Below are 15,312 nucleotides of genomic sequence, written 5' to 3' on the forward strand. Positions count from 1 at the left end.
TTTCAGCTATTTAAAAAAAAAAAAAAAAAAAAAAAAAAAAATCACTCAAACCCCCAAATGAAAATCATTGTTTCCAAGGTCAAACACTGAAAATGTGGGAAATACCAGAGTTAGCGTTGGCAATATATTATTTGTATTATGATACAATTGTTAGTTATTTAATAATTTTTCTTTAGGTCTTCTGACCTAATGCCTAGAACGGAAAAGAAAATTGAAAAATCAAAACAGAAAAGAAAATGGTGCGTAAAAGAATTCATATGTGCCTTCCTTCATATTTTTATCTTTAAAAAAATGAATTTTTCTGTGTAATAGTCAACATTGTGTAGCAGAGATATCTACTTATGGTGTCTTCCGGGGAAAAAACCTAGCTCCAATTTCTCTGATTTATGCTAAGAAAACTTGTGTATGGCAATCCTAAAAGTTGGGGTTTTTTTCATGTTACTTTCAGTTGAACCCTATGTTTTGGTCTTCAGTTTGTTTGCTAGATGCAAGTTGCTAAAATAAAGCAATAAAAATGTTTACTAAACCAGTATTAATTTGCATAAGAAAACAGGCTTTTTTTTGTTATAGACTATTGCCAAAAGGTGGCAGTATTTGTCCCCAAAATTTTGTGCTGCCTAGAAAATGTTATGTACAGCAACCATAATCTATTCCTACCTACACTAGATAATAAAAATTACTTGTTTAAGTAGACATAGAGGGGAAAGAACCCGATATTTGAAAGTTTAAGGGTGACATAGCTATAGTTATATTTTATTTTGACAGTGGAATGTTAAATAACAGGACTTGGAAGAGAGCAGTGATGGGGAAAGAGCATTTCACTAGTAGACTGCTGAGCAAGAACTCCTGACGTTTCAGATGCAGTTAGTGCTTTAAGTATTTCAGGTTTTAGAGCTGTCAGTAGGATCTGGCACATTAGATCAGTAGGTTGTTGTGTTCATCAGTCAACATGATGAAATGTGTAGAAATAATCCTCTCACATAAGAATTCATGGTACAGTAGTTGATTTTCCTTTCCAAGTGTTCAGGTAGATCCCAGCAAAACACATCTCATTTCCTTAAAAATTAGTGTAAAAAAAAAAAGTATCTGATGATAAATGATAGCCTTTGCTAAAGACATGCAAAAAAAGTGGGTGGATATTTAGTATTTTAAGTAGTTCTTTTCAGTTTTTTTTTTTATGATTGGAGAGGGTATCAAGCAAAAAGATTTTATTCATTTTAGAAAGACTCCAACCTTGCAATCACGTTTAACTACCTTTATTTGTATCTACACAGACACCTAAAAAAAAAGCTATGATACTATATTAAACCATTGACTAGAAAGTACCAAAATTTTATATGAAACTATTGTTGTCTTTATGGTCACAGGTAGAACTTAAAGCATGTTTTTGGGGAGAGTTGAGGACAGTGATATATACAACTGTATACACCGCATTTGTGTAGCAGTCACAGCTGAGGACACGTATCTGCATCACTTGCTGCCTCATCGAGGCCCCGGTCAGCTCTGCCGTCCCTGCCCCGGTGGCACAGTGTCTGCATCAAACCCTGCACCTTCTAGACCCCTGCAGCAGCCCTGCGGTCACCAGGGGTGGGCTTTGACTGCAAAAAGCCGTGTCTTTAAAAACTGATCAAGGAAAAGCAAAACTTGGAAAAATCCTCTGCGCTCCGGTAACGTTGTGCTGAAACCTTCTTGCAGAGTCAAATGCTGAACAGCTGTCTGTCTGCTCTCTGGGCGAGCAGGTTGTGCGGAGACGATGGGCTTTTTGGTAGGGCTCTGGCAGGCCTGTACTGAAGCAAGGGTGTCTTCTAGTTAGCTCGGGAAATACCCGAGTAGTCTAGAAGGCTTGGGAAAATTAGTAACATGACAATGTTTGTTGATGACCTTCTGTTATTGAGATACAGGTGAGAAGGAGTAAGAAATTTTAGGAGAACTTGCCAGTGTATTCAAAATTCCACACTTGGAATTGGAAAGTGTGGTAGGCAAATTGCTCGTAGACAATTGAAGATGGTACAGAACCATGGGAAGAAGAGTGTAAACTGAGCTGTAATTTCTTTTATGAATATTTGTGTTTATTATATATGCACTATCTCTGTATGCTCTCTCTATAATTACACTGAATCTTTCTCCTAAGGCTTTTCAGTCAATTCTTATTTCAGATCTTCTACCAATAGTTACAGTAGATGACTGAGAAATTTTCCGATGCAAGAAGTCATTGCTCTGTCTTTTTTTTGGTAATTTTTATTACTATTTATTGCTACTTATATAATTGAGATCTTCTGTTGTTTATATGGACTGTGTCATGTATCAGAAATAGAAGAAATTCAGTTGGTGAGAACACATTCTGAACCATTTTAGTGTTACACAGAAGTGTTCTTCATTCTAATTCAGTGTTTATTTTTTCAAGGGCCTGTGATGAATGCCTAATTACTGAGCATGTTTGACTCATCTTTGTATCCTGGTGTAGTAAAAACAATAATTATAATGTTTTTGTTGTAGAAAATATATTTCATTTAATCTTGATTTCAATAGTGTTACGTATTTTTCATGACGTATACTAAAGATCAGTTTATTCAGTTTGTTGCTCTGGAGTGGCTTGTGACTGCTAAAAGGGCATGAAAGACACTATTTAAAAGCCAAGTCTTTAAGAGAGATTGCCCAGCAGATTTAATAACTGATAGTATTTCACGGTCTGACATTGCACAAATGCACCAGCTCTATCATAAACCCCTTCCACTGGCATCAGTGGGGTTACACCAAGGCCTGGCCCTACGTGTTGGTTTATGGCACTCTCCTGCCATCGCCCCACAAACCCTGAGCGGGAGGAACTGTCACCCATTCTCGTACCTGGCTTTGGCCATGCCATTGTCAGCACCTGGTATAGATTTATTGGAGTGTACAAAGTCAAGGTGTTCACAGAGGCTTCAGCCTGCAAAGCGTAGGCAATTTCACGGAATAAGGATTTAATAAAAGGGAAATCTACCTCCATATGGAACCAAAGAGCTAGCTTAGATCTTTTCTTTCTCCTTTGCGTCTCTCATTTTTGTGATTCTCCAACATTAGCGTGTGGGTTTGATTGGAAAACCAGAGAAGGTAAGGAGCATCAGCAGTTACAGGTCTTCAGGGCTTCATGGTTTGTTAGGAAAAAAAGTGTTTTGCACATGTTTCTCAGGATCAGAGTTGACTGGGAGTTAAAACGGCTTGCAGCAATGTAAACGACCTTGGTGGTTTTGTCCTTGTTAGGGCTTTGAAGGTTGGAACACGCTTGCTGGTTGTAGGTGAATGTATGGCTGAAGAGCCTATGGTGGTGGGTGAGGAGTTGGTCACCCTTGCCAGCAGCGTGGGATGGTTCGCTACTCTCCTACAATCAAAACTAAGTGAAAAACTATTTTTATAATTTGGTCACCGCCTCTGCAAACATCAGGTATTCGTTTTTGATAGCTTGGTTGCAGTCTTCGGTTGTCAGTTTTTGAACCTGCAGGTGTTGGTTAGCTATATAAAGACTGCTATTACTCCCCAAGTGCATTTTAGAAGTATTTTGACAATCACAAGAAAAAATTATTAAGAAAAATGGGAGTGTTCTACGAAATGAGTTCCCTAGGTCATAGCAAATCTAGCGGTGTGTCAGACAATAGAAATGAGGTGTGCTGTCTTGCATGTTTCACTTCGTTTTCCAAATAAAGCTACATATGATAATGAAATGCTGAATGTTTCAGTTGATAAAAACTAATTAAGAGGTGAAAGTATAGCAATAGTTTGGTTGCTAGGACAGTACAAGTTACGAGACTTTTCTTAATAAAACCCAAAACACCCGCTGGATTTGAACTCATTACCTTCACAAAGTAAAGCAGATAAGGTTTTGACTATGCAATGCAGCCTTTCCTTTGGGTCTGGGAATTTGCAAATGTTCCTTTAATTACAAGGACAGTTTAATATTGTTCTTAAGATAGAGCAAAAAATAATGTTATTGAAAATAGATTTATTTAAAAAAAATAAATGAATAGATGGGATGGAGCCTGTACCTATATATAGGTGTGTAAATCTGTATATAAGCATGATTTGGGAGAAGTGATACCCCTGTGTTATTCTGTGACTTCAGCATTAATTCATAGCATACCAGAAAATCCTTCTAGGTACATAGAGCCAATGCCCAGTTTCTAAGTATGGACGTAAGATCCCAGAGTTAATCAGTTAGATAAATGTGTGACCAGAGCGCTTTAATGTAGCCTTTTTTCTTACAAGATCTGCCAGAATATATAAAATTATGAAAAGACTAAATTATCACTTTGAAAATTGCTTTTGTAATCAATTCCAGCATCTTCAACAGCAATCAAGTCTTCAGAATGGTAAATTACAGTTCAGGAGACCAAAAAACTGTGAATTTTATCTTTGAACTTCAACTGTTTTCAAGAAACAAACTAGGGGGAAATGCATTGATTTAGTCTTTTAAAAATAATACTGATGTTCTTTTCATTAAAAGTCTATAGCATTTCTTTGCTTGGGAGCCAACTCTTGAAATTGGCAGGGATCTGGCCTTGACACAAGATTTTCTTTGAAAATCTGTTCCAGCTGGATCAAGTCGTTATCATTTGGAAGCTCTGCACGTAGAGGCATATGGCCACTAGAAACGTATCAGAGCAAAACTGTCTGTAAGTGAAATCTTTGAAAATCCTTTGTGCTGTGATTTTTCAGTACATGGTTGAACAAGACTTTCCTGCGTTTGCACCATTGGTCTCTTACGGCTTGAGCCAGCAGCAGGCAGGGGAAACAAGGTCTTTCTGTCCTAAGGCACTGTCAGTGCATCCACGTGCCTTCTAGGTGCAGGAGAGAGATTAAGGAGATTTAAGGAGAGAGATTTCTGTCTCATCTCTCTCTGCGTTCATGTTAGGACACTGGAAAATGGAAGGGTCAGTGGCTAAGGGAGTCCGTTGGTGGGTTTAGGAGAGGTTGAGGAAGGTACTGGCACAAGGGAAACAGAGAATGGAGAATAATGAAATGGTTTAGGGAGACAAAGGGAATAGGATTGGACTGTGCTGGGATTTAGAATTATAAATGCCGCCAAGATATTCTAGGTGGGGTCAATGAGATGGCCAACCTGTATTTCCAATTTTCCCTACTCCCTGTAGAGAGTGAGGAATGGGGTAGTGGTAGGGGCCTGGAAAAGACTGGCGATGAGCGAGCTTGGCAGCGTTGGATGCCAAGGCTTATACAAAGAAGGAAGAATAATTGTTAGGTGCTAGAGAAGAGGTGGAGAGTAGTATGAAAACATCTTAGCATTGGAGTTTGAGACACACCGCATGAGCTTAATGAGCTCACATGTTGAAAGAAATAGGAGTACGTCTAGCGCCATGGTCAGATAGGAAAGAAACGGGAGTCAGCTATAGTTATGTTTGAAGGCAGGACTTGGGTGCATTGCAGCATCGACATGGGCCAAAGAATCTGCACCTGTATAACCTGAGATGTTACACGGCGTTTCTAAGTCTTGAGTGAATGCTTGCAGAACCCATTACTGATACATACGGAAACGGGTGCCAACTGCCACCACTCTTAGCGAGGACTGCAGAGGTCTTAGATGGTATTATTCAGTGTTCTAACCGAGCAACACCGTATGGACAAAGCGATACTATAATACTGGGGGCTGAAGTTAGAGGCAACTCCATTCTGGCATTTCCCAGATGAGTGCTTAGTTTGGCTTTGCATCCATAATAGTGTTTGAACTTTTTAGTGTAATGTTTTTGTTGTAAAATTATAGAAATATAACAATGCTAATACTGATTTGTTTAAATTCTCAGGACAGTTATTGTGAAAGATGGAATATTTGCTGCAGTATCTTCACTGTATCCACTTTTAAAACTGGCTCCATGTATTGAAGAGACACCACCCCCTTACTTCATGAAGTACTTCTTCACATTTTTGCAATAATACTTAGAGAATTCTGCTTGCAACAGGGAGTTGTGAAGCTTTTAGTTAGAAAACTCAGAGTTTGATCCCCCCCTCCTCTTTTTTTTTTTTTTAAAAAGTTTCCCTTTAATTTAGTCTATTGGCAACTGAAATCCTGACCCCGTAGGAAGTAAAAAACAACAGCCCAATTGACTTCACTTGAGAGGGTGTAATATACCTACTGTTTTCGTGTCTTGGTTTGGAAGCAAAGACAAGGCTCAGTGTCTTGTGATTGAGTGCTGGGCTAGGCAAGGGAAATAAGTCCCTGCAAACTCTGGAGCTGACCTTTGTTTTGAGTAATAAATCTTGAGGGGTTTTTGCTGTTGTTGTGTGATAGTAATCTGCTTGGAAACTGGAAGAAGGACTGTATATCATAGCTGATTTTGTTGAACTGGACCACAAATTGCAAGCTGAATTTGAATTAACTTGGGGGATTGAACCTTAGTGCAGAGGTGAGGGAACAAAGCAAAGACAATTGGTTTCACTTGGTGCTTCTAAATGTAAACAGAACAGAAACACCTCGACTAGTCCCAGAACTGCTGTCAGGACAAAGCTTTGCCTCAAGACTCCTTTTCGCTATTGAGCGAGCATGGGAATATTTCCATTTTCTTTAGCTCATTTACGGTGCACATATGGTGTGGGATTCATGTCCCTTAACTTTCTTCATAGGAAGTTAAACATCTAAGGAAGGAAAGAGTGAAGGAAAAGCTCCAAAGTTCTTCCCATATCTTACGAGCTATTTTAGAAGGGACAAGCAGCACTTCTCGAATTTTCTGTCATACGAAGGATGTTTAGTTAACTTGTGTAGAGAGATGATTGACCTTGAAATTGGTGAGGTTAGGTGAGATAAATACCACCAACGGAGAATTTGCATTAAGTGAACTCACATGAAAACAGTTATCTCAAACCTTTCTTCAGCAATATCTGCCAAGCTTCCAGCAATAGCTTTGGGAGCTGTTAGAGTGTGCACTGTGTGAGTCCTCACTGTACTGTAATGCAGACAGTCTGGCATTGTCCAAACAGGGTAGTGATTGTGACAGTTGGGTAAAGAGTGTGGCCTATGGTAGCTTGAATGTGTGAAAAAGATTAATAAATCAGATGTCTTAATCTAGTGATTTCAGCACGGGGATAGGAATAAGGATCATAGTGGTACTTCCAGGTTAGTATTGAATAAATATATATAAACATACATGTGCACAAGTAGATAATTAGATGCATACACAGGTCAGCTTGATTTTGGAAGGTGTTTTACAAAATAACATTGTAAATGGATTTTTAAATTTATGTGGAAGAGAGCAAGGTACCAGTTGCGAATTATTCTTTGAAAGCAAAGCTTTACAAGTTGTGCTGCCGTGTTGCAAGTGGAATTAAAGAGATACGTAAAGGTATTTCCAGAGAATTACCCAACCTTGGACACATACGTGATTGGTGTGGAATGCTGAAGAAACTTCCCCTTGGCCCTGAGGTGGGAGAGGTGGCTGGAGGAGCTGGTTGCCGTTGTACCCCGGGGAGGCAAATCACACTTTCAGTAGACCTGAAGCAGCTTTAAGTTGTGTCTGAAGTTAAATGGGTTCCTTGGTGGCTGTGACATATGGAATAAAAAGTATGGAGTAAACCCTTATTTAGCACATCGTTCCTTTCTGCTCTGTGGTAGACATAATAACACGGTAGGAGCAGATTTGATAATCTGCATGTTTTGTATCTGAGATATTGGCTTTGCGCAGCCTGGAGCACAGCAGAACTTGGTACAAGACAAATGTGTTACCTTCTTCATCTGCAGTCTTCCTTCCACGCCATGGCAATCTCTGCATGCCATAACTAAATATAGTGTTGACCTAGTTAAGTTAGAAATGCGTGTAGTTACTCCAGGATTGTCTTAGCTGCTTTTATGCAACGTGTGAGTTTCACAGACTTTAATCCATCTGCAGTTTCACTTCTGTTTGTCCAGCTCTTTGCCAAGCTGAGCTCCTTATGTTGATTCAAAAAACCAGCTAGCACTTTAACATCGATCAACCTGAAAATCTGCCAGTCTTGAATGAATGTAAGTGGATAATTGAAGTTATTTGCAATAATTGCTAGGCTTTTAATTTATTTTTCTCTTTTATTTATAATTTGTGCTTTGATGCAGCACTTACTGTGACAGAGCATTGTCTAGTGAGTTGTTGTAGTGGAATCTGATAGTAGTCATAGCCCAGTCATTTCTTTTCGTATGTCATTAGTTGCAAGATTGGTATCTGTCTTAAGCTACAAGCTCTAGGAACTCTAATATTGAGATAACAGGAGCTAAATAATTTTCAGTGCATCTTAGCCACAGCAACAGCAATTGTAATGATAGAATTTCTTAGAAGATACCTTGTAACTGAGGAGAACAGAGTGGGAAACAAAATATGCTGCTGGACTTTCTGAAAAAGATTGTGTTCCTCCCGCCCCTCCTCCCAAATCTCAAGGATAAACCCAGCCTAATTGCAAGTCTTGTTGTCATTGGCCTGCCTAAAAACTCGCGTGCTTCTGGTGGTTGCAAATATTCCTCCAAGGTCAGCCTCAGTTTCTGGTATCTACGCTGCTTCTCTGTTGGTTACGGCAAACATGTGCAAAGCTATTTGCAATAAAATAGTAAGACCGAGAGGCCTGTTTGCACATCGGTGCAGTCATTGCCATGTTACGTGATACTGTTTTCAAGCATAGGAAATAATAGGGATACTGACGAACATCGTCAATATTCTCTGTTGGCTTCCTTTACCTTCTCCACTAAATGAACTGTGAGAGAAGCAAACCCCAGAACGCTGATGGAAGTAAGGAGCACTTGCGGCAGAATTACCACCCATGCCAGAATATTACCTAAGCTTACTTAATGCTAATAAATCTTCCTCTTTCCCAACGAACAGCCCAACCTTTTCAGAAGTTTTCAAAGCACCTGCAGCCTTACAGGTTTCCTGGAAAGGAAATGCCTTTTTCTCTTCTGAAATGAACCCCAAAATGGGGAAGTCACAGGAAGGTACCTGGGTAGTGTTTTTAAAGTTCAGTAATCTATTACTGAGTGCTCCCACATGCACTGCAGAGGCTTCTCGCAAAGAAGCCAGTGAAGAAAATTGCTCTGATGATTGAAACACAAGTTCTGGTTTCTCTCTCAGGAATATACTCAACTGCTGAGCTATGTTTTAAATAGTTATCTGGCTACACTTTAAGAAATATTTTTGGCATGTTCACAGCTCAATTACCATAAATTTTGATTGGAAATTAGATGTTCAAATCAATAGTAAGGTTATTAAAATTACACTGAGTATTTCACCTGAAAAAGTGTAACTGTTGGTAGTTGTAAGTATTTTCCATATATCGAATACTGCTGCGTTTTGCTTGGTAATATACCAGAAAACTTGCTGCAAAATATGACAGAAATAAGATCTTAAAAACAGGCGTTAGTTTTCCGTTGTTTTCCTGCCCTGCTGTCTTTGTTGACAAGGTTTGTTTACATTTGATTAAGATCAAAATCCCTGTTACAATTCCATATGTAGGAGTATGGGAGACAAGCTTTTAAAGTTACATAAATTCCTGGGTTTTTTTCTTACATATTGTTGTTTTTCAAGAGAAACTTTCAGTGCAGTGTATTCATAGGATTTTCTTGAGTTTAGACTGTTTGCCATTTTTTTAATAGGAATGGCTTTTAATTGTTTTTTATTTCCAAAACCTCAAAACAACCTTGAAGACATACACAGTTTGTAGAGGAGTTGAACCTCAAACTGATGCCACGGGAAAGCAATCAGAAAGTTTATTAGGGTTGAGGGCTATTTTTTGCTGTTGCTAGCATTCAGGTGCTGGGATGTAAGAGCCTCCTACAGATTTATCTACCTTTTTGTTAAAAGACTGTGATATCCCACTGCTCAGAGCAGGGTCAGAGTTGGTGGCCCATGTCGGGCGTTCTCTGGATTGAAATTCTCATAGACCTAAAGCGATAATTCTGCATTGCTCCAGACAATACAGAGGTAACTGGCGAGACTCACGTGATGGTCTGAAAGAAACGTTAAGGCATAGTCTAATGAGTTTGGGAAGAATATTTTCTTAGAAGGGCTGCTGACAAGCTCACATATTTTAACCAACAGAACTGAGCCTGGGACTGAGTAAAGAAGGAGAATCTACAATTGAGAGAGTAGATCTTTAATTTTCTGTTTAAGCGTTTTGTTGCTCTTTTGAAATGAAATTTTATCATATCGATCTTATGAAATATAAAGTATTGTTATGGACTGAGATAGTATCAGTAGCTAGTTGGTACTAGTTATAATTAAGGGTTGAGCAGTCTTCTTTCTTAAAATCTGCAGCAGTTTGGTTTGGAGAAGAGCAATTTCTAGCAGCATTTCTGGTTTTATGTGTAGCAGTTGATTTATCTTAGAAAAATAGAAAGGAAACAGTGAAGTATAAACGTGCATCTTCAAGATAGCTGAAGAGAGAGGGAGGAACATAACTTCATTCACCATTTATGGATAAAGGTTGGTGACCCTTGGCTGTTCAGTTGTTCAGAAACTGGTTCAAACTTTGTTATGCTTATGAATTTACTTAATCTAACTTCAAAACAGGATTCTAATGAAAAAGAATCATTGAGAAGTGAACTGAAACCCTTACAAGGCACACGTAAAGATCTTCTCAGAAGCTAAAATGGGTAGTGTGTGTTCTGAATGTTTCCTTCAAACTGTTATTCTCTTCTTCATTTATTTTCACCTTTCTGCCCACCTGTTCCATTTCCCCTTACTTTCTATTGGATTCTATTTTTCCCTCATTCATTCTGTTTCATTCAGCTTTCACTTTGCTATCTCTGTAACAACCTAACTTGGATGAGAATTTATCTGGGAATATCAGTTCACTGAAATGAAAATTTAATTTGTCAAGAAAATTATTCAGAGATAGCTCAGTGATTTTCCTTTTTTATATGTTATTGAGAGGAAAGAGACGTTTCTTTCTCTTCTCTCAGCCTTCTCTACGTTATCTGTGGTACTAGTACTACTGAAAATACCAAACACTGACATGGTGTTTTGGTGATCATTTGGGGGATTTCTTGGGAGTGATATTGTTCCATCTCCTGGTTCATGCCCTGTTTTTATCCATGCCACGTTGTGTTAGAGGATTTCACCAGACGGTGGGTATCTCTAGGTGTGCTTTATTGACAACTCAGAGTTGGGCCATCACCTCGGTGAGCGGGCAAAGACTGACAAGGAATAATCTCATGTATATGCAGTTAAAACAAACATTACATAACTGGTATTTTTGTCTGAGAGGGTCTGGATGTTCCTTCACGACTTCTCAGTTCTCTGTTCTTTAGTAATTTCAAAAGTCCATGCAATTCCTCTGTCTCAGGTGATTCTTTATCGTCTCGTTCCAGTTCCCCTTCTGAAGTTGCAGCTCACTGGTGCAGTCTCTGCTCACCACAGTCTCGTCTCGTCTGTTCTTCACACCATCTTCTGTTTGAAGTGTCATCTGTGTCTATCCACTAATATGTCATTTGGTGGATTTAGGCTTATTTCTAGCTTACATTTTCTGTTGCTCTCACAGGTTTCTCACGGTCTCCTTCGTAACAGTGTTGAGATATTTAAAGCAAACTGTGGTTAAGGACAATTACATTGGAAAATGCAGCATATGCTTGTGTTGTGTGCATTCAGTGTACCAAAACTGTAATTTTCCTATTAGATTTGTGAGGGTGAAGCATGTAGTGTGCCTGCATATTTGTGTCTTCATCTTCAAGGAAAATACGTGTCAGTAGATTGTTTACTTTTTTGTTGTTCAGTAGAGAATGTTGCTGAAATGTACGTACCTTTTTTTTTAAAGAAAAAAATGGGACAGCTGAAATCTTAATGAATAAATCAATAAAGTATCAATCATTACTTTTCATTTCTGAGCTGCTCTCCTTACCAGATGTTTCTACTATTACTTGTCTTATGCTTCTCTAGCTGTTTCTTACATGGGGGATAAATCTTAGTTTAAATTTATTTCACTGAGACAAAAATGTAATTGCAACACATTGGGATCAATACAAACTATATAAGAAGTCATGAATTATTTTTCTAGCCCACTAGGTACTAATATCTAGGCACTGGTATCTCATGAAATACTAAAATAATTTTTCTTCCCATGAGTAAATATTTCAGCACAGAAAGGAAAAACATGTTTCTCTTTTCCCTGTATTCATTTGTTTGAAGAATTTTTTTTTTCTTTTACTTTTTTCTTCTCAAACTCATCAGTCATGATCTTTTGTACTAGATGTGCCCTGAGCAGTACTGCAACTATGGTTTTAATATAAAGGAGTATACATCTGCAGAAATGCACTGAATTAGGGTAGTTATTTTACATAAAATGCCTTTTTCTTACTTAAGAAATGAGGGCTAGATTTGTACAATACCTTCAGCAGGTTCCTAATGTGTAAAGATGGACTTCTGAAACCATTCCAATGTTTAAGAATCCGCTTCAGTTGTGAGATTTCCCCCTCAGAATAGTTAGTTTCTGCTACTTTTTTAATTTTCTAAATGCAAAACAATTGTGAGTTAAATTAACGTTTGATAACCTTTCACATGGCAAGATGTGTTTTTACTACTGTTCACAGAGTGCAGGAGCCGTAGGAACAATCCCACAGAATGTCGCCATTGTATCTGAAGTACTTGTTCATGGCTTTCTCCTGTGGCCTGTTGGGATGCATCGGGAGTCGTGGGTTCTTTTGCCCGCGCACGTCTGTGCGGGAAGGCGACTGGTACATTTTTCAGTTCCAGTTTGATTTGCCGGGGGTCGGAACCTTTGTGGTTCAGTTCCAGTTTAGGTTTTAGCAAACCCTTTTAGGTTTACGCGGGACAAGATTTTTAAAGGTGGAAACAGTCCCAGGACAGGGACGTGGGCGCAGCAGAGTGCTCTGGGAAGGTGGCCTTCGTCTGCTGTCTCTTGCTCTCCTGTAGCAACCTAGGCATCGGTAGCGCTTCCGGTTTTTCATCACATCTTTGAGATCTGTAATGCTGCACTAAGAAAAAAGGTATGAAAATCCTTCCCACCGGGGTCTGCAGGAAGATGCAGAAGCCCAGCAGAGGACGGAGGGTTTAGTGAGGCTTGTGCTCGCCCTGGGTGAGCGATGCGATGAGACAGAGATGTGGAAGGAGGGGCTGTGACATGGCAGACCTCGGTGAACACAGGTGTTCCCTGTAACCAACCAGGCTCTGCCTTAAACTGTCAGGTTTTTGTTGAATGATTTATTCTGAATTGGCAACCAGAAATATTTTTCTTGGTTCAGTTTCCATTATAGTTCAAATTGTATAGCAGTATTTCCATCCCAGTTTGATTTATGTCCAAAGACTTGATAAAAGCTGAAGAGGGAAGCAAACGTGCGCAGGCTGCTCACACTGCGTGTCGTTAATGAGAGCCTGGAGCTCGCTTGGTTCATGATACAAAATATTTGAAAATATACATCTGTGCCAGTGTCTGATAAATCCAAGAAAATAAAACTAACATATTGAGTATTCTTGTGACAGATCATCCTTTGATTAATTTTGTGTTGTACATATGTGAATACTCAGGTAGATTAAATGACAACTAGAAAGTTACTTCTGTAGTTAAAATATTCAGAACTATAAAGAACCCTGAATAAAACCTTAGAAAGGATATAATGTCTTTTCACAGGAGAATGTCTGCAGCAAACACCTATGTGAATTTGATTTTTCGAGTCGCTGTGTTTTAGTGCAACCCCTTTTTTCCTTGAGATGGTAGTGTAAGGAACACTACAGGGAGATCTGAATATTAAGAGGAAAAATACTGAAGTCCTGTCGTTCAGTAAATATTACTTCTGTAATGGCAGAAAAAAATCTTGTGCTTAGGCACTGTGTTAAGGCAGGATGTACAACATCTGCTAAGCAAACAAACCTGACCTCTATTCGTCTAATCTTTTATATTTGATAGGTTATTTAGAAATGCCTTTTTATTTCAGTTGCTTGCAATCGAGTGCATTATTAGGAAATACCTGCTATTTCAAGTGAGATTTTAAAAGGTTACCTGTGTGCAAAATAAGGTCCAGTGTGAAAGCAACTTTACATGGTGGTCTTTCAGAAATCGGTATCGGAATGGGAGCTGCGGGGTCTTGAGCACTAGTGGAAAAAGTGATTTTATTTATTTATTGGCAGTTGAGCTGTTTTGAGAGTTTTGTACCACCAATCACAGATGCTGAGGTTTAAAAAACTTGTTTGGGTGGTGTTTTTTGTTTTGTTGGCTTTTGGTTTTTTTTTGTTTTTAAATATAATTTGTTTCTGTTTTATGAAGTATCATAGCTGATATCACATGGTGACAATGAATTACACAATTCTCAAATGATGCCTGTTGTTATACTGGCAGAAACGCTTGGATTGAAAGATGTTGTCTATTATTTCAAAAACACACCTTTTTTTTTTCTTTTTTTTTTTCCAGCGTCTTGTTGAAGCTGCAGAAGATGCCTACCTGAAACATGAGTTTGATGCTGACTTACAGGTAATTAATAATTATTTTCTTAAATATTTCTCATCAGAGTATACTAAACAGTTTACACAATAGCTTGCTTGAAGAACTGCTGTAGAAAGCCAAGCACGTGAGTAGCAGAAGGATGCTGATTACAGAAAACGAAATTAATGAAGGCTGGCTCAGTATTGTGACAGGTCACGCATTTAGTGGTTGTGTGTTGGGAGACCAAGCAGGTGGATTTTACTCTTTTAGAGATTTCATTTAAATTCCCTACATGTCTGCTTAGGTCAAGATTTTTAAACACAGTAATTAGCAGCATGTTTCATCGTTGCAGTGTACTGGCAAGGAATTGTTCTGTAGAGAGTTGAATTTGCAGATGGGGTGGGACCCACAGGGATGGGATTAGCATGACCTTGATTTGTGCTAATGGTTTCCCTTTGCATCCCAGTCCCAGACACCCTTTTTTCTCTTACCTAGAAGCCCTCAGAGCCATACCATTGTTGTCTCAAAACATTGCCGTTAGGAATAACACGGGTCGGAGAAGCACTGCGGCAGCTCACGGTTAAAAATGTTTAAAAGAAAAACCTTTGCTTGAATAAGACACATAAGTAAAAAAAAAAAAAAATTTAGAAACTAAGTAATCTCACCTAGAATGGAAAGTTTAATAGAAATGAGTAAATACCTCCTTAGCTGTAATGAATTCCTATATCCTTGGTTTCTTGAATGCCGCGTTAGGTGGAGTTTTGTTTACTCTGTCTCTAGCCTATCTAGATTTAATTCTAAACCCTCCTGTGAATATTTGCCATGTGTCCATTTAAAATTTGAGCTTGAGCTTTAAGGGAAGCAGAGACTCTTTGCGTGGACTTTTCCCCATGCGTGTATCTGAGATACACAGTTCTGCAAGTTCTGTTCTCAGCTTTTACCATG

At 38.7% G+C, this 15,312-nt stretch overlaps 1 protein-coding gene across 1 annotated transcript in view; it reads left to right on the forward strand.

Moving 5' to 3' along the window:
- The window catches only part of CACNA2D3 (calcium voltage-gated channel auxiliary subunit alpha2delta 3), a 457,404-nt gene that overhangs the window by 121,397 nt on the left and 320,695 nt on the right, over positions 1-15,312 (forward strand). Inside the window, exon 4 of the mRNA XM_054215897.1 lies at positions 14,356-14,415. Within this exon, the coding sequence (XP_054071872.1) occupies positions 14,356-14,415 (60 nt within the window). The remainder of the gene's footprint in view (positions 1-14,355; positions 14,416-15,312) is intronic.

This window comes from Rissa tridactyla, chromosome 10, assembly GCF_028500815.1.
Source record: "Rissa tridactyla isolate bRisTri1 chromosome 10, bRisTri1.patW.cur.20221130, whole genome shotgun sequence".
NCBI classification, from domain to species: Eukaryota; Metazoa; Chordata; class Aves; order Charadriiformes; family Laridae; genus Rissa; species Rissa tridactyla.